The sequence below is a fragment of the Coprinopsis cinerea genome, assembly GCF_000182895.1.
Source record: "Coprinopsis cinerea okayama7#130 chromosome 3 map unlocalized cont3.3, whole genome shotgun sequence".
Lineage (NCBI taxonomy): Eukaryota > Fungi > Basidiomycota > Agaricomycetes > Agaricales > Psathyrellaceae > Coprinopsis > Coprinopsis cinerea.
In genome coordinates, this window is record NW_003307542.1 from 3,020,702 (window position 1) to 3,038,893 (window position 18,192).

The window sequence follows — 18,192 nt, forward strand, 5'->3', positions numbered from 1 at the left end:
CTATAGAGTCTCGTGTCCTTCCCTTTTGCATCATCGGGATTCGCGAAGCTATGAACAGCCTCGCAAACGTGGGGTAACAGAAGCCGCAAGTTAATGATTCCATTGGGTCCTGAGGTATGTTCGTCGATTATACAAATGAAGAAGTTCACGTCTCTTGACCCTACTCTAGTCTTCCTTGGGAGCGGGAACGTTGACGCCTATCACAGGGCTGAGCCATGTTTCGTAATCGTGTTGGTGTTCTGGGTTTCCGGTGACCCTCAGAGCTCGCACAAGGAGCCTGTAGGATCCGTTGGGGATGGTTGTTCCGTTCGCGAATAAGGGTTGACTTAGCGCATAGGGACTGTATTCCTCGCCTTCGACCTAGTCATAACGTGTCAGTGGTCAGCCTCCAACGCTAATGAGTAGTACGAACCTCGGCATGTCGCGAGAGATAGTTCCATTCGACGAGAGGTCCAAGAGTTTGCGTAAACGTGAAGCTACCGGGCCTCGTACGCTGAGGGAACGTGAAGACATGTCCCTCCTCACTGGGAATACCTCGGGGACTGTGAACATTAGTGTGGATCTTAGAATCCGACGAAACCAAATCCACTCGAAGTCGGGGGGTACCAAACGCCAGCCTATCCACAAAAATGGAGTCAGTTACTGCGAAATTCTTCACATAGCCACCAGTCGCACTCACCTGAAGAGCAACACGGGGAAATCGCCCTCCACAAAAGTGTAGTTGGCCGGTCCAGTTTGCACTTCTTCGGATGTTGCGTTGACGATGGCGGGTAGGGTCGCATTAATCCACTCGTCAGAGGTATCAAGGATCTGCTTGTCCCTCAGACTAGCCGCAAGGCCAATGTAAGTCACCCGATAGTTCTCCCCAGGAGCACTAACAGTGATGAATCCAGAATACACCGGGTACCTCGACCTATCGACATCGGAAGGCTCCTGGATATGGACAGTGACTTCCTTGGTTTCACCAGGCGCCACTGTGATCTCAGACGGAGAAATCGACACCTCTGCAGAAGCATCAGAGAGGGGCACGGGGCCTAGCTCGGCAGAAACGGAATCCTGGGGGACCGCTTAAGTCACTTGCAAATCAAAGATAATGTAAGATTATTCACCTCTTTGATGGTAAGCGCAGTCCCAGCAGCCGTGTGAGAGAGCTTGTAAGTCTTGGGTGCGTCGCCGTTATTGGCAATCGAGATTCTATGACTGGAATTGCGGGGGCAATTGAAGAATCAGTACCCCATATCATGGTAATTAACCGGGAGAAAATGAGAAGAAAAGAACTTACGTCTCTTTGAAATGAGCAGTATCGTTCACAATAAGTTCTCCAGGCGTGACCGTCGTCTGCGAATAGATGGCGTTGTAAACGTTGATCAATCCTGATCCCGTTTGGGTAACAGTCTCAATCAGCGCATCCTCCTCGTTCTTCGAGCGGATCGTCATTGCCGTGGTCTGGAAAATATCCCGAGCAGCTCTAGCCACTTCCGCATTTTTGCCCTGAACCTGCAGGAGGAGGGCAGCGGCACCTGCTGCAAAAGGTGTAGCCATCGAAGTGCCAGAGAGGACAGCAAAGCTGCCAAGCGTCGTGGGATATGCAGAGAGGATGTTTCCTCCTGGAGCACTAATGGCAGGTTTGAAGTAGAAGTCGTTGGTGGGACCGTAAGTCGAGAATGTGGACATAAGGCCTCCGCGGGGGTTCGGGAACGATACAGTTCCACCGTTCTGAGGGAATGAGACCTTGACGTCTTCGCCTGCAAAATATTTCTCGACAATCTAACAGACGGACGTCAGCGTCGATCAAGGATTGTGATGAGAAAATCCTCACATATTCTCCATCCTCAGCCCGAATCAACGCGGTAGTATAGTTTCCAACTGCAACCGATGTGAAGCCGGTGCCATTGCTAAATCAAAAGCCTTTCAGCACACCGACAAGAGTCGTCATGGATTAACTACACTCACTCATAAATCAAAGAGTAGTTTCCTCCCTTCTCGGCAATATGCTTGAGCTTCGTGACAAAAGTACACGTCCCGCGTCGAACAATGGTCACAAATTTTGAGAGGTCGGGGGTATCGTCCGGGAGAGGTTCGCAAGCATCGTCAATCTTGGTGGTGTCGTTCGAGATGACGTAGACAGGCCATTCGCCTTCAATCGGCAGGGGCTTGAGTTGGAAGTAGATGACGGAGGATTGCTCGACATTGTGGAGTTTCGCTGTTTGCAAGGGAATGACAACGCTACGAGAGTTAGAGTAAGCTCCATTCAGTGAATCTTTATCGGAGAATCCAAAACGTACTTCTCGAGACTCCCAACCGAAATGGCGTTGATGGCGGAGGAAGGACTGGCGGCATACCACGAGCCTCTGGAGCCCTGCAGCTCACCATTAGCATTCTTCCCTTGTCCCAACCTTGAAGGCCACATACGTCATTTCCAGCAGCAATAGTGATAATCTTGCCAGTCTCCGCAATCCGACTAGCAACAACTGCACCGGCAGAAACAGTCCATCCATGCGCACCACCAAGGGACAAACTCAGGATATCAGCTCCGTCGTCCACACCCCTGAACAGCGCCGCAATGATCACTGCGAATCGAACCAGTCAGCCCAGGTGTTTTCATCTACATGGAGAAAAAGGGAGGGTATGGGATTCACCATCATCTTGAGTAAACCCTTCACATCCGAAGATTCGGTAGGCGAATTGTTCAGCTTCAGGCGCAACGCCCGTAAAATTGTATTCGTTTCCGCCATCGGTTCCGATGATGCCCTAAGTGACGGCGTCTACTTAATACCGTTCCGCAATAGCAGTCGAGGTGAAGAGCTGTTTTATACTTACTGCGACGTGGGTGCCGTGACCTTGGCATTGGTCCAAGGGGTCTTCATCGGGGTGTGGCAGATTGGTACCTAATCAGACCAGACCATTGAGAATGATGTGAGTTCGCCTCATGGCAAGACGAGAGACAGGCCAAGTAAGCGCACCGTCATAATCATCTCCTACGAAATCAAAACCTCCAATAATCTTCTTCCCCGGTCCAATCCCTCCTCCGAGGAATGGATGCGTATAATCAATTCCTAGAAAATTAAACCGAGCACCACATTCCAGTTAGAATTCTGCTTGAGATGCTGAAATAAAAGGCCCTCGTATTCCCCTCCCTTCTTTGTGGGATAAGAAGAGAAATGGACGAAGCAACTCACCGGTATCGAGCCTAGATAGATGGGAATATTCCGTAGTTAGAACCCAACTCAACTCGAGCGATGGATGACGAATAACCGAAGACGTAGGAAGTAGGACTCAAGAAAAGGCGGAGAAAGATGGGATTAAAAGAAGGGGCCACTTACACAGCGATTTTGATTCCTTGTCCGAGGATACCTCTGGCGTGAAGCTTGTCGACACCCTATTCGAAGTCGAAGAACGATCAATAGCAAACGAGAATCCGCCAGACGAGTTAAGCCTTGATTCAGCAACTCATGGTGGTATAAAGCAAGCACAACTCACGGTCAAAAGGTGCGTCGAAGTTCCAAAAGGTGGGAGATGAGGATCATCGGGTCCTTGCACGATATGCTCGAACACCGGCCTGGTCACCAGCAGATGGTCAGGCGACGAAGAACAAGGGAAGAATTTCGGGTTTACTGGGGTCGGTCAAATCGTCTTGCAGGGTGAATGGTCTTAATGCCAGGTAAATGCTCAAGCGTGGCTGCATCCTAAGAAACCATGGTCATTGTCCAATCAAATGTATAATGGAAGAGAGCGCACATCCGAAGTCTGTTGGACAGGATCAGTATGTGCTAATGGTTGTTGCGACTAGAAGACGTACTTGGACCGTAATGCTCGCTCCGACGAATAATCCCGGTTTCTCGAATTCTTGCACGACTTCGAAGCTCACATCACGAGCCTGGATGGAAGCGTATACAGCGTCCAAATCCTACGGGACAGGGCGTGTCAGTCGTCGAAAAGCGGTCTAGTTCTGGTGCCGTGTAACGCACTCGGGCAAACGACCGCTTGTGGGGGATGTTGGCTTCGGTGTCGACCTCGATAATAAATTTGTTCGGGATAATGTTACCAACCGGGGTGAGCGATGAGAGGGGGACCTTTGCTGCAATGGCCGAGCCAGCGAGCAAAGACGGGAGGAGAGACCATAACGTGGATGCCTTCATTGTGGGCCACAACGAAGACGGTGTCGGAATGCGACTTGAACCCGAGTGTCGAGGGTTATATAGGGCCCTACCGCGTCGAAATCAAGAAGCACGCCTCTGAAGCAGTTTGGATGACAGTAATAATACACATGGTGAAGGTGGAGAATTCGGACCAATTAGATGGGCTGGGAGGGAACGCCATACCGAAGAGAGGTAGAATTTGATGCGTCGAGAATGTAAGGATGCTAGGCTGGACCACGAGTGTGAAGCATATCCCATGCCTGCTAAGATTCCAGTCGTTTGAATGGTGACATTGGAATTCGGAAATCCTAACCGGTGGTCCATCTTTGGTTGGAGCGATTTGGGGATGAGAAAGACAGCTTGCCTGCGAATTGGGGCTAGCACATCAGTCCTCTTGGGAAACAGACCTTATGCTTAGCACAACTATCATTGCTTCTTGCACGGCTAGTCGGGACACCCATGCGTTGATATCGAATCACCAAAATAGCACACGATATCTTTGGGCTTCTTTCTGTATCACTACCTGAATAGAAAGGGCCAAAATTAGATCCTCCTCAATGTCGGGAAATCAAAGGGAATTTACCTCTTGTACCCCAAGCCTCGCGAGGTGGTCGTGGATAAGCCGGCCTCTTCATCTCATCAATCGAACTGCAGAACCTCCATCCATGGGAAGATAGAATATTCTCCACTAGAGTTCCTAGGTCCACGTGGATATCCTCGATGCTGGGCTACAAGGCTGAGTTACATCCACAACGTGATAAGAGCTTCAGGACAGCTGTGATGTTTAGTGCGGTTTCTTGAACATCGCCAGCAAGAAAAAGACGCTATTCTTCATTCGACGACCGCCTAATCTGTTTCGATGCTGTCTTCTTCTTGGGACTGCCCGCTACTTTCGGCCACGATATCTCCATTTCTGACTCTCCGGATGAGCACTATCTTGCCAAAGAAAAACCAGTAAGGGCGGTTCGCGACAGAGAAAAAGAGTGGAATTCGGCGTCGTGATCGTCAGGAGCAACAGCTGAAGTTGCAGGCGGGTGATGAGGCGTGGGAATTCCTGCTTTAGCGCCAAGTTCGAACCCCGATGTGACCGATCTTATTCGTCACCGTCTTCCTTGAATCTTCCTCCACGACCTCCAAGGTCACTGCGGGCAGCAACCAGCGCACAGCGACCGCCGTCTAACCATTGCTCAACATGGCCTCGACGCAGCCTCAAGAGGTGCCGCTAACCTACACGATCGCCTTCGCAACGCCTCATAGCGGGCGTTACAGCTGCGACAACATCCTCGTCGACAATCCCTCAGATCAGAACAGCAGATGGAGTGGGGCATACCAGGGAAACACTAAACAATGGCTTCTGCTACGCCTGGAATCGTTGGCTGTCCTCAGTTGCGTCTAGTCACCCCTCGTCGTAATCGAGCCGTACTCAATACCCAACAGGACGCATCACCTTTGGCAAAGTGAGCTCAATCGTGTTCACCCAGAGAGCGTTTAAATTGACGATAAACTTCAGTTCAACAAACGTGAGCAGCTCTCCAGTGCAGAGCAACAGACGTCGTCTCTGACCTGTGCGCCGCAGCCCATCCTTGCAATATGAAGGAATTCAAGATCTACATTGGAATGACGGAGGACAACATGGTGCAGGTTTTCCATGGAGGGCTGAAGAACAACGCAGACCCAGAGACGTTTGAGATCAAGCATATCAACGCTGCGGGCATCCCAGTCCCCACTCGATACGTCAAGATCGAACCGATTGCGTGAGCGCTTATTCCACTAGCACGGGTACCACCGGACTGAACGACTCTTAGTGCCCATGGACAGAGTTTCCACATATCTATTTGGTACGTTGGAATGTCAGGACACAACGACCCTGCCTATATCGAACATGTACGCTTAACCTACGAAGAAGTACGTCACGCCTCTCCCACCACACCTCAATTAGCTTTTGACTAAAATACTATAGCACCGAGAAAAGATCGTTATGCGCCACATCCTCAAACACCTCCGCCAGCGCCGTCTCCTCACACCCTTCAAGTCCATCTCCGACAGGTCAGGCTTGTACCTCGAACACCCACTCATCTCCAAACTACACGAGAAAATCGTTTTGCAAGGCGACTGGTCAGCCGCCGAACAACTACTCCACAGCCTATCCGATGCAGGTCTATTCACCAGTTACCTCCACTCATGCCAGCCACAAGCAATTTGGACGCGAATCACAGGGACAGATGCAGACGGGGACATACCATCGCCAAGGGGCGGCCACGCAATGTGTATGGATCCAGACAACCAGATCGTATATCTGTTTGGAGGATGGGACGGGGAGAAGAGTTTGGACGATTTCTGGGCGTACCATGTCAAGGAAGATCGGTGGAAACTGCTCAGCCCCAGTACCTCGAAGGAGCACAATGCGCCTGGCCCACGGTCCTGTCATAAGATGGTATTTGACTCGCGAACTGGAAGTATCTACCTCCTAGGGAGACTCGACGATACGGACGTCAAGATACCTCGTCCCGCAGGCAATGCTGGCCCTAGCAACCCTCCAGGCGCTGGAGGCAGCACCCCCGGTGTCCCTCTGACATCAACGCCCATGATCGCCCAACAGTCACCGCTACGCCAACAAATAACGCCTCCTGAAAGCCAGAACGCAACACCTGTTGTAACACCAACGAAAACCTACTGTTCCGAGTTTTACCGCTACCAGACTCGAGGACTGGATGCAGGGAAATGGGTGTTCCTCTCGTTCGATACTGCTGTGCGTATACTTGATCCTATAATCCTGTCCATCCGAATTTCCTTTGATATGCATGTTTGATCCTAGTCCTCGGGAGGCCCGCCGCTGGTATTCGACCACCAAATGGTCATCGACAGCGAAACTCAGATCTTGTATGTGTTTGGAGGGAGAGTGGTTGACGGGGATTGGGAAACGTCAAAGTTCTCTGGGTTGTATAGTTACAACATTCGAATGAGCAAATGGAAGCTTCTGCAGTGAGTTTGCCGTCCGTGGCTCCTCTAGCTCTTCTGACCACTTTCGTAGAGCAGCGGATTTGAGTGGACAGCCCCCCAACACCATCCCACCTCGTTTCGGTGCGTAGACCGTTCCTCCGCCTGTCCTTTACACCTAACAATGCGAGCAGGTCACTCCATGGTACTCGAGCCTAAATCCAAACAGCTGTACATCTTCGGCGGGCAACGCGAACAGCGTTATCTCGCTGATATGTATGTCTACGATATCAACACGGGGGTCTCGACCGAGCTCTTTTCCAACTTCACGACTTCCGGTGGACCCGATCCTTGTTTCACCCAACGAGCAGTAATCGACCCTCTCCTCAAGGAGATCTACGTGTACGTCTCCCAACACACCGAACCTCCGCAAGCTATACTCAACTTGAACTACTGATAGATTCTGCGGCTTAACACGCTCAACCGCCTCCTCCCCAGCCCAGCCCGCTTCCCTCAAAACCCACCCCTCCAACTGGGTTTACCGGTACGACCCCAAACCAGGCAAGTGGAGTCAAATCGCGCGGCATCCTGAGAGTGTGGCGAATGGTGGCGAAGTCCCGTTGCCGAGGTTTGCGCATCAGGTTGTGTATTGTCCAGGGGAAAGAACGGTTTTCTTGCATGGAGGGAATGCGGGTGGGTTGGTCGGGGTTGGGAATGCTAGTGCATCAAGTGGGAATGGAGCTGGGAGGTCTGGTGACGGTACGCGTACGGGCAGTCCGGCGACGGGCGGTGGTGGCTCGGGTGTAGGGACAGGTACAGGGATGCCCAATAGCAATTTGAACCCGGATGGGGCGCCTACAACGACCGGCGATGCACCTGGGATTTCGCAGAGTCCGGTGCCTCCTGTCCCGGCATCTTCGTCGGCGGAGCCAGTTTCCGCGAACGACAGGAACCAGCTCACTGGAATCTCGACCAAAGAGAAGCGGTTGGATGATTTCTGGAAGATGGAGTTGAGGAGGTAAGAATCAGTATGCCTTGAATTGACTCGCGCTCATATCATTTGATATCAGACCTCAAGTCTCTGAAGTAATTCGACGGGCAAAGTTCCACATCCGCCGTCAACAGTATGTGCACCGCTCCACTGCGTGTATCGCCTGATTTACCTGAATAACCTCTCCAGATTCCGCGAAATGTGCGAAGAAACCACCCCCGTCCGCGCTCTCCAATTCCTCCAAACCCAGGTTTCCCACGTAGTGGACCACAAAAACCCAGACGAGTCCGAAACGTTTAGGGGACTGCTTACTTACCTGTTGGCTCCGTCGATGCAGAGTGCGAGGCCGCCCGTGTTGCCCGTTTCAGCGTCGATGGTGAGTGGGAAGAAGAGCAGGTCGGGGTCCCAAGTTCCGAGAGAGGGAGGGTCTGGTGAGGTGGGGTCTTCTGTGGGAAGAGGCGAAACTGAGAGGGAGAATGGAGTAGGAACGGAGAGAAGAAGGAGGGAGTCCGAGGAGAGTGCGGTCTGGACGAACGTCCTACCTGAAGATGAATATTCGGATGCACACGAGGACGCTATCGCCGAAGACGATGAAGAGCCTTCATATCCTCACCATCGCAGTTCATCGGCGACGTCAACATCCTATCCAAATCGACTTGCCACGCACAATTCGAGAGGAACGGCGGATATGCTCCGGGGTATCGTCGACCCTCTCGAGTTTGCTCCCTACACCAACGGACATGGTCTTTCCGCAGCTGGTGGCACCAGCAGTCATCTGCACGATCAATCGGAAGTGGGATCGACGACGCTGAAACCCGTATCCCTCACTTCCGAGAGGTACCATCAACGCACGGAAGTGTTTTCGAGCATTTTGGAGTTCGTGGCAGAAGAGGATAAGGAGCCGGAAGGTGATTTGTTGCATCTGGTGGTGGGAAGGGAGCCGATGTTTTAGGAATGGAGTAGGTGGGGGCTAGCTTTGAGAACGAGGTGTGCGCATGGACGGGCGCTTAATTACTTTGTGGCGCGTTGAGGCACTCATCTCTGTCTAACCATGTAGAGTATGTACTATTCAAGCTGTACATGGGCGGCTGTGGACTTGGATATGGTGATCCTAATCCTGGACCTGGTGATCATAGATAAGTATTAGACATTCGTGTTCCGTGCCATTTCCGTTCCATTAGAAGATCAACGTGACAAGCATCTGCACAGGCACCATCTAGTATTAGCACCGGCTCAATTCGGTTCAACACCTTTCCTTGCGTAATACTGTGCACTCGCATCCTTATCACCACCCGCAAGTGACAAGTGTAGCTCTGAATATAGAGATGGAGGACCGGGAGCTGCTCAGCCTCGGAGCACATCAAGGGTCACGCGCCCACGTCAAGTGTCCATCTAAATCGCTTGCGGTGGGCATCGTGAATACAAGCACAGGTTCACGGATTGAATGAGGGAGGGACGATACATAAACCTGGTGACGGTAGTGTTGGTTGATAGTCCCCTTCTCTTTCCTCAACTTCTTCTTCGACGCCCGACCTAGAAGCTTATTTGGCTTCGGGGTATACAACGTGCCGTCGTAAACTCGTGTTCAAAGGTCGAGTCTCAGTGGTTCTGCCTCTTCTCTTGACTCCTTCGTCTCGACGGCGACATTTGAGATGGATTCGAACGCTGAGTTCACGTTTGACCAGCGACTTGGGATATACTTCACTATCCAGTCCTCATTGTACGTCTTCTGGGACCTATCCCCCCATGGAATACGTGATGCTAACTCAGGTGCATTGTGCTTCAAGTCTTTCGGCGGCAGCTTGCCTCTCGCTCCTGGTCTATGCATTTGTACGTCCTCCCACCCCTGCCCACCTCTCCAAAGAGCCCAGAGTTGACCTGTGGCGCTCCACGACAACAGATTCGATGGCTTCAATTAGCCCGAATCCTACGACGAGACGCAACTCGAGTCCAAACCGACCTGACAGATTCCAGCCTCTTCCTCAACCTCATGCTGGCGGATCTAATCCAAGCAATCGGGAATATGCCCAATATTCGGTGGATGAGGGAAGGGGTGAGTACTTCGCCTGGGCGAGTCTCGATAGTAAAGCGAGGTGTCTGATATCCATGTCACTCGGCACACTGTTGGTTGTGCAGAGGATAACTGAAGGGACGCTGTGCACGGCGCAGGCTGTCATCAAGCAGATTGGTATCAATGGTGTGGCTTTGACGTGAGTGTAATGGTTCCTTCATACGACAAGCGTTAACTTACCCGGTGCTTTGGGATGTAGATCACTGGTACGTGACCTCAAAGACGTCAACTTTGTCTGGCCTTGGCTGAAAAACAGGGATATTCACTCAGGCCATTGCAATCCATACATTCTCGGTGCTCGTGTTGCGATGGAGAGGTCCCACACATATCTGCAAGTACATGACTGCAGGAGTTTGGATCTTCACAGCGCTCGTAGTCGGTATACCCAATGCCGTTCATCGAAACGAGATCTACTATGGTCGGAATGGTTTCTGTAAGTCCTTCTCCCTTTCCTCCAGGAATCACAGATAGCTCATACTAAGTGATTCTAGGGTGCTGGATCCGCGACGAGTATAAAGTCGAGTTGGTGGTGTCAGAATACCTGTGGGTATGGTTGGCGGCATTCCTCATGGTCGTTCTGTACACTCTCATGTTCTTGGTGATGAGGGGCTTTATCGTCGTCGAGAGGGGTGTCCGTTGGAGAGGTTCAAACGGCGTCAATGTGAACCGTCATCACCACAACGATGAGATGGACGAGGAGGAGAGGGCGGTTAGAACTATTGCTAATCTACTGCTATTGTCAGTCACGTTTCCCACAACTCTTCCGCGATAGCCAGCTCTAACCTCGGAGTTCTTATAGCTACCCAGCTGTCTACGTTGTTTGCGTTTTCCCAAACAGCCTCACACGATGGCTTGCGTTCAGTGGTCACAAACCTCCATACCAAGCAACTCTCTTTGCCAGCTCCATCTTCGCTTTTTCAGGGCTTTTCAACGTGGTATTATTCTTCCTCACTCGACCTGAACTCGTCAAAGGACCATCGACAGAAACACCTCCCGAATCGCCCATCGTGCCTCACACCAAATACGGACACCTTCCGGCTTTCCGAGATGGAAACGATGGTCTCAACCGCGGTGCGGTCAACATCGATATTGAGAAGGCAGAGGAGAATGGAGGGTATGGCACGAGAGTCCTGCCAGACTCGCACCCGATCTATCAATCTCCAAATCCCCCGCCTAGGTCTTTGTCGTCGTCCACTGGCAACCACTATGCGTCTTCGAAGCTCTCTCGGCCCCGGACGGCGGAGACCATGCCGGAGGAGGACGATGACGAGGAGGATTATGGCCGGTTGCCTGATCTGCGGAAGTAGCAGTGGTGATCATTCCGGTCCCCCATCTTGGACTTTATATACCCCATGCTCTGAACTGTCTCGAACGCTCATGATATCATAATTTTACAGCTTTGGAACTATGTATCCTGTAACATCGATCAATGAACTCTGTATCTTAGCTGCAATCGTTTTTGCACATCGCATTTTGGCTTTTGATTGGAGTGACTACAAGCGTGTCATCGTTCGTGAAACGCAGTTTTGTGATCCAGGCGCCGAGTCGGATGGTGTCGAGACCATGACTTCACACTCCGACATCCACAAGGTCAGCTCGATTCAAGGATTTACGCAAGGAACGATCCATATTATGAACTTTGCGCACCGATATCTTCCAAGTCTCTCTAGTAGATGAAGAATGAGGATTACCTGGCTACTAAAGTCGCCTGCGAATGCAGGAAGGCCCCTCGAGGTTTCAGACTCCGACTGAAGGCTGTGACGCGCCAAGCGCGGCGGCCCACAGGGGCTGTGCCATCTTCCATCCTTGCACACCAGTGACCAAGTAATGCTCTGAGCTCTTTCCTTCCAGAATTCGAGAATCTACACCATATACCCTCAAACGACCACGTTAGGCTATGCATAAGACCTCTCCCCGACCTCACAACGACCGCCGCAGTTGCCTGGATATTCAAGTTCTTCAGGTTCTGCAGTGACGAGCCTTGATCATCCGTGAATCACCCCGACAACGACGACGACGACGACGACGACCAGCCACGCGTTGCGGAAACATAGCTTCGGAGTACTGCATAGTATCGCATCGACTTTCGGGGATTTAATTAAAAGGACAAGGACGATCTTGACGCAAGCAAATAAGCATAGATGGCCAGTTACTCTCCAACAAGCAGCATTCCGTCGCGCGGCTCTTCCGATAGCGGGAGGCATACACCAAACGTAAGTTCACTTCTCCAGCACTCTAACAAAAGGAAATGAAACTCAGTAACTTTAAAGGTCCAGGGTGATGTCCCTACGGCAGTCCAAAATCTATTAGCATCTACGAAGCGCCTACAGCAAGTTCTAAAAGACTGGAGCAAGGCTAGGGCAACTGTAACAGACGTGAGCGACGTCTACGTCCAAATCGGAACGGAATTCAACACTGTTATACACGCGTTTGCGTACCACCAAATCGACTTGAGGTTCGTCTTCACCTATTCGTGGGCTAAAGTGATGCATTCTTATCGCGATCACAGTGACATCCATATCGTCCCACAAGAAATGCGCACCATCCTTGAAGTTTGTTTGGCTGAAGAGCCGTCCCCGGAAGTACTCGACCAGTACATGCCTGAACTCAAGCAAACACTCGTCAAGCTGCTCAAGGGTTTGCAGGTGCGGCAGGAGGCATGGAAAGCGCGAGCCTTGGGCGAGTCGAGCAGTCGCAACGTCAGCCCTCGCAATTCAACTTGAGTCTCTGAACTCCCCAAGAGGACCATTCGACTCCGTCGGATGATGCAGAACTTGAAGGGTCCCTGCAAGTTCGGACTTGGTTGCTTCATCATTCACGTTACATGCCAACGCTTTCTCGATTTTTCTCTATCTTTTGACGCATGTTCGTCATATCCCTTTGTTGGTTTCTAGGATTCACTGGGTTTGGGGTTCACGGACACGTTACAGGGCGAAGTTGGTTTCTCGAGTTGAGTGATGGGACAATCGATGGACGGACAGTGGCGCACAATGGACGTTTTCACCGTTCGTCACGGAAATGAGATGGGTCCGGAGATAGACTTTGCGTCTTGACTTAAGTATCTGTACTAAGTACTTGTATGTGTATATACATATATGCTAGTTTCGCCGAGAAGAATAGACGGTCCCGAATGTACCTCATCTCGGATAAAGCAGCACGTTGCTGCATGGTCATGGATGATGTCTTTCGAGGGCGGAAGAGAGGACGCGAACGCAGAAATTACGACACCCAATTCATTTCTCAGATTCTTAACTGCAACTATCCCAGTATACCACCTGGTCTTAAAGTGAAAGGAACAAGGGTCTTACCCTGGCCCGGACGTCTCAATTGAAATAGACTCCCTGGGGGATCATCTCCCAAGCTGAACAGCGAAATCACCGACCGCAACTACCGCGAGCGGAGGTGTTACATGTGCTATAAAACCATACAACCTTCAACGGCGCTCGAAATCAACGCTGACCACAGGGATTGGGAAAACGGGGCACGAAAGGGCCGTCCAGAAGCAATGATTGATACATTGGAAGACGTCGGGGTCGTGACAACTGGGAGTACATGCGGGGAGAGAGGTTATAATAGGAAAACCGAGGATCCAGAAGGCAGAACCGGAATCCATATGGGATAAGATGGGGCGAGGAAGGAGGGAGTATCAAACACCTATTTACTTCTTCTTGATTCTGCGGAACCGAGAAGAAGGAAACGGGATTTGCACCCGGGAGACAGGTATGGATATGCAAAGAAACGTCAAAAAATGTGAGGCCGGGAGCGATGTAGAGAGACAAACAAATGCAGAGATCAGAAGAAGGGAGGAAGACAGCAACTATAAAGAGAAAGGCGATATAATGATACAGAATGCCATTTTCGTGATACATAGATACGGTATATGCTAGCAGTCGTCAAAGCCGGAAGACAAACAATAGGGAGGTGAGAGAGATCGTAGACACGTTGCCCAAGAAAATCGAAAGAAGACAAGAAAAGAGACGAAAAGGAAACCATGCTGCCGTCAAGGTTCTGCGAGTAAGCACTGAGAAACGGCACTAACTGACAAAGAATGGCCGATAGCTCATGTCGGGCTCTTCGGCGAGGGTATACATACAATGACAAATTCCACATCCCTGAGCACTCACCACGTCGATACCTTTCCACAGGATAGCAACGGAGCGCTAAACTTGGAACTCAAGTTGACGTCTGGGCGCATCGAAGCTTCACTCGTTCCACGCGCACAACCCGCCAAAAAAAGTGCAACCGCAAAGGACATGACACTTGCATTCCCGCAGAGACAGTCGCACGTTCCCATCCTTACGCGAGAAAGAACGAGAACAATGCGATCCCAAGCCACCAATCGCGTTATCCATCACGAGAGAGAGAGACCCTCCCCTTGTCCCAGTTTTAGGAAGCCTGTTACACGTTACGACTGAGATTCGAAAGCACTCTGAGCTGCCGGTGGTGGTGGTGGTAACGGTGGCGGCGGGTGACTGAACGTCAGGGTATTGTAAGCAGGCGGAGGAGCGTCGAACATCTGCCTCGTAAACGGCGTCATGGGTGCATTCCGCCCTGCTGCACCGCCCGGGCTGGTCAAAATCTGCACCCACTGCGCTACGTCGTCCTCTTCGCTCTTCGCCGACCCAGGCGGGGATGGTAGAGGTGGCAGAATGTCCACTCCCTGGCTTTGATAATGATGGTGATTGTGGTGGTGACGATGTTGGTTGGCGTGTTGTTGACCGCGTAAAGCGCGAACGGCGGCGACGGCTGCTCGCAATTCCTCCTGCGCAACTTCCGGAGGCGGACTCGTAGGATCACTAACAGGTACACGGGGCGTTGGAGGAAGCGAACGTTGGCTCGTCGGTGAAAGCGGCGGCGGAGGTGGTAACAGGATCTCGTTTGACATTGACGACGATGCTGTCTCGTCTGCGAGGAGAGCGTGGCTCCGAGAACGTCGTAAAGCGTGAACATTAGCTGATGGGACGGTGGGCAATGGCCGTGGTGCGGCACGGGCGGTCATTGATCTCGTCCGGTTAACAATGCCATGAGGTTTCGTTTGGGCCGCGCTGTCCGTCGAGGAGGAACCGATGGCGGTATCGTATGATGGTGTTGGAATTGATAGAGGGTGAGGAGGATGCGGTGGCGACCTGGAGCTTGAAGAGCTGGGGGTTGACGTAGAACTGGAGGCCGCGGACGCGAATGTGAGGTGTCCGGGTCTTTGGACTGGCGGTTGGGGGAGGCGGCGTAAGGGTCTAGAAGGTGAGGCCGGGGTTGAAACAGGAGGTGAGGGTAGGGATACATTGCTCCCTTGAAACTGGGCGGGAAGCGGCGGCACCGGAGGCGGTGGCATCGATTTTCGATGATAGGAAGGGTCGGCATATCCATGTGCGGGTGCGACATCCGATTGAGAGGGATAAAATGCAGATTCCATGGATGGACTTATGGGCCGGACGGTAACCTCCTCATTATCACCCTCGTACTCGGAGTCCGTGAACGAGAGAATTGACTCTCCTGCAGGTGCGCTCGGTGGGTGGCCATAGACTTGGTGAGGGCTTCTAGGCGACGTTGGCGTGATGGGGTAGTGCGTCGAATCCGAATCCGTGAACCAAGTATAGGTCGAGGACGTTTCGCTTGCCAGTCTTCGGTACATCGGTTCGCGGTACAAGATCTTTCTCCATTGCACGTCCGATGTTGTCGTTTCCACTGCACTCCCTTCCTGCCCCAAAGGATTCGGAACAATGATGTTCCTGCCCTCCACCTTCTTCACCAGCATCCACTCTTGCAGGTCCGTCACCAGCAACAACGCCGTCACCAGGAGATAGTCCATCAAAGGTATGTAGACACCGTGATAAGAGAGGACGCCTTTTGTGTCGTATTTGTCGTGAAGGGTTTCATAAACAGTCAACTTGGTCGGCGTTTTGTCTTTGGCCATTTCCAGAACAGCCACTGGACCTCTGACGGACAGCGTCGTGCACTATGAAGAAATTAATAAAACCATATGTCAAGAGGCGTTCATTAATACACACCCAGTAAATATTGCCATATCGTTTCCATTTAAGGACTTGGGAGTAGTTGGGTAGATTGAATTTTCGCGACGAACTTGATGGGTGTCAGTGAAACTATACCGAGTCAGAAGACATGATACTCACTCTGGCTTTGGTCCCCGCTTCAACAAATTCTCCCCACCAATGAACCGTGCATCTCCCAGGTGTATCGATACGCCGTCGGTTGCCATCTTTCCCTTGACTATCGCAGGCAGTGTTTTCGGCCAGCGGATGGTGCAGAATTGGGTCGTAGCCGATATGCTTCTCGTGATCCTCGTCGTGGCGCCCTCTGTTTTCATAGTGTACAGGGTGTTTTTGGAGGTGTCGTCGAGAACGACCGAATCGAGGAAGGACTGGGACGAGAGCCTCATGATCAAGAGCGGCCTCTTGTCATGGCTGGGGGCCTGCCTCCATCCATCAGAGCGGCGAAAGCTGGGCAGGCGGCTAACGAGGGGCATGATAGACTTTCTGGCGCTACTTGCTGCAGTCGACGACGAACCACTGGCCGAGGCAGACTTGTCGAATGCTGAAGGCCTGTCGAGCGCCGAGTCAGAACGACCTCGGCGCTTGAATTCCTTGAGGCTGCCCTCGAGGAAATCGCCGAGTGAACCCTTCCTGGACATGGTCAGTGACTGAAGGGGAAGAACCAAGGTGGTGCAGGAAGACAAAAGGGATCTAATATGACGCCCGTCGAGAGTGAAGTGGTTGCTAGTGCTGAGGTAAGTCGGGATCAAAGGAGCATAAGACAGGTGGAATCCATATGATGATGGGATGTCCACCAAACTGATGCCTCAAGTTCAGATCTCGACACAGTTTACAGCTGTGCCGCCTGCTGCCATCAGCCAAGTTTGGGTCCACAGATAACGCAGAACTGGAAGAGATTCGGCGTAATTTACGACATTCACGGAGCAGCTGCGATCCGACCTCCTTTGGCCGAGCAAACTGTCCCGGATTTCGTTCCCCACAAGGCGACAGTCTAAAAGCTTTGATTGACTTCAGAAGCCGTAGACAAGCATACTAGAAGGCGCTCACATACCCAATTCTTTGATTGAAAACCGTTCATAAAGGCACAAAGGAATTCAAAGCAATTCCATGGAAAAAGGAAGAGGAAAAGGGGCGCAATTGAACCCAATTTGAGTGCTGCGGGGCCAAATAAAGTGTCCAAACAAACAGCATTCATCTCGCGTTTCATAACTTTCCACAGTCCCACAAATCCTTTTCTCATCCCAACCACCACCGTCGTCTCACAGCGCCATGTCGTCCAGCGTCACTGACCCCACCAATGCCCAGTACGTCTTTTCGCTTCAGTGGCGATGAGCGCGACGACCAAGCGACGTCCGCTAACGCGTTCTTGTTGATAGGAACACTGCATCTGATGCAGTCGCCGCGTCGACAGTCGACAAGGGCAAGGGGAAGTCCACTGAGATTGCTGACGAGTCCATGGAGAGCGTAGATGATGAAGAGGAGGAAGATGATGACGACGACGACGATGAGGTTGAAGAAGACGACGACGAAGAGGTAGGTGACGCGTTGCTACGTGCAGAGCGCGTTTCGTACGCGCTTTGCTGTGCCGTGCCTTTCAATGTTGAATTTGCTGACAACCGCGACAGGAGGAAACCTTTGAAGAGATTGACCCCAGCGCTATTCTCCCTACTGGCCGCCGAACCCGTGGTGTTCGCGTCGACTATACTTCCAAGGAGGCCCTTGCCAAGGCTGGTCTCACTGGCAATGAACACGACGAGGACGACGATGGCGACACCGAGATGAACTGAACGACCCCACACTCAACTTTCTAGCCTTGTTGTAATGTTGTTGTTGTAATGTGAGTTTCCATCTCTTTCATCAGTCGTTGTTGTGAGGATTAACCACCTCCATCCGAATAGTGTTGTGCTATAATTTTGTAAAATCTTGCTCAATGATCAATTGCTTGTTTCTTGACGCTGTTCGTCATCTTTTGTTGCCCATTCCGCTCGGCGTGGTTTGGTGGATCACGAAGTTGAACGGCCAGATCACCGGTGGATCCCACTATTC

The 18,192-nt window shown here is 51.7% G+C and overlaps 6 protein-coding genes across 6 annotated transcripts; 4 read left to right on the forward strand and 2 right to left on the reverse strand.

Moving 5' to 3' along the window:
- Positions 1 to 81: 81 nt before the first annotated feature.
- On the reverse strand, positions 82 to 4,139 carry CC1G_02286 (peptidase; the record flags this gene model as incomplete). Its single annotated transcript, XM_001830783.2, has 19 exons — positions 82 to 360; positions 413 to 617; positions 680 to 1,056; positions 1,110 to 1,194; positions 1,283 to 1,767; positions 1,820 to 1,895; positions 1,954 to 2,226; positions 2,286 to 2,359; positions 2,413 to 2,570; positions 2,640 to 2,751; positions 2,821 to 2,888; positions 2,964 to 3,056; positions 3,180 to 3,190; positions 3,324 to 3,379; positions 3,481 to 3,559; positions 3,616 to 3,686; positions 3,739 to 3,747; positions 3,800 to 3,907; positions 3,969 to 4,139. The coding sequence occupies 19 exons, from the start codon at positions 4,137 to 4,139 to the stop codon at positions 166 to 168; spliced, it is 2,706 nt and encodes a 901-aa protein (XP_001830835.2). The 3' UTR covers positions 82 to 165.
- Positions 4,140 to 5,729: 1,590 nt separating this feature from the next.
- On the forward strand, positions 5,730 to 9,019 carry CC1G_02287 (Mei4-dependent protein 6; the record flags this gene model as incomplete). Its single annotated transcript, XM_001830784.2, has 9 exons — positions 5,730 to 5,893; positions 5,945 to 6,023; positions 6,100 to 6,888; positions 6,955 to 7,121; positions 7,171 to 7,220; positions 7,271 to 7,478; positions 7,537 to 8,094; positions 8,147 to 8,200; positions 8,257 to 9,019. The coding sequence occupies 9 exons, from the start codon at positions 5,730 to 5,732 to the stop codon at positions 9,017 to 9,019; spliced, it is 2,832 nt and encodes a 943-aa protein (XP_001830836.2).
- Positions 9,020 to 10,173: 1,154 nt separating this feature from the next.
- Positions 10,174 to 11,445, forward strand: CC1G_02288 (hypothetical protein; the record flags this gene model as incomplete). Its single annotated transcript, XM_001830785.2, has 5 exons — positions 10,174 to 10,277; positions 10,338 to 10,344; positions 10,409 to 10,571; positions 10,630 to 10,876; positions 10,938 to 11,445. 5 exons carry the CDS (start codon positions 10,174 to 10,176, stop codon positions 11,443 to 11,445), a joined length of 1,029 nt encoding a protein of 342 aa, XP_001830837.2.
- Positions 11,446 to 11,955: 510 nt separating this feature from the next.
- On the forward strand, positions 11,956 to 12,907 carry CC1G_02289 (hypothetical protein). Its single transcript, XM_001830786.2, has 3 exons — positions 11,956 to 12,351; positions 12,409 to 12,593; positions 12,648 to 12,907. The coding sequence occupies exons 1-3, from the start codon at positions 12,280 to 12,282 to the stop codon at positions 12,859 to 12,861; spliced, it is 471 nt and encodes a 156-aa protein (XP_001830838.1). The 5' UTR covers positions 11,956 to 12,279; the 3' UTR covers positions 12,862 to 12,907.
- A 2,243-nt stretch (positions 12,908 to 15,150) lies between these two features.
- On the reverse strand, positions 15,151 to 16,784 carry CC1G_02290 (hypothetical protein; the record flags this gene model as incomplete). Its single annotated transcript, XM_001830787.2, has 4 exons — positions 15,151 to 15,369; positions 15,417 to 16,091; positions 16,144 to 16,216; positions 16,267 to 16,784. The coding sequence occupies 4 exons, from the start codon at positions 16,782 to 16,784 to the stop codon at positions 15,151 to 15,153; spliced, it is 1,485 nt and encodes a 494-aa protein (XP_001830839.2).
- Positions 16,785 to 17,415: 631 nt separating this feature from the next.
- On the forward strand, positions 17,416 to 17,933 carry CC1G_02291 (hypothetical protein; the record flags this gene model as incomplete). The annotated part of the gene is made up of 3 exons (XM_001830788.1): positions 17,416 to 17,450; positions 17,523 to 17,679; positions 17,772 to 17,933. 3 exons carry the CDS (start codon positions 17,416 to 17,418, stop codon positions 17,931 to 17,933), a joined length of 354 nt encoding a protein of 117 aa, XP_001830840.1.
- Between the last annotated feature and the right edge of the window lie 259 nt (positions 17,934 to 18,192).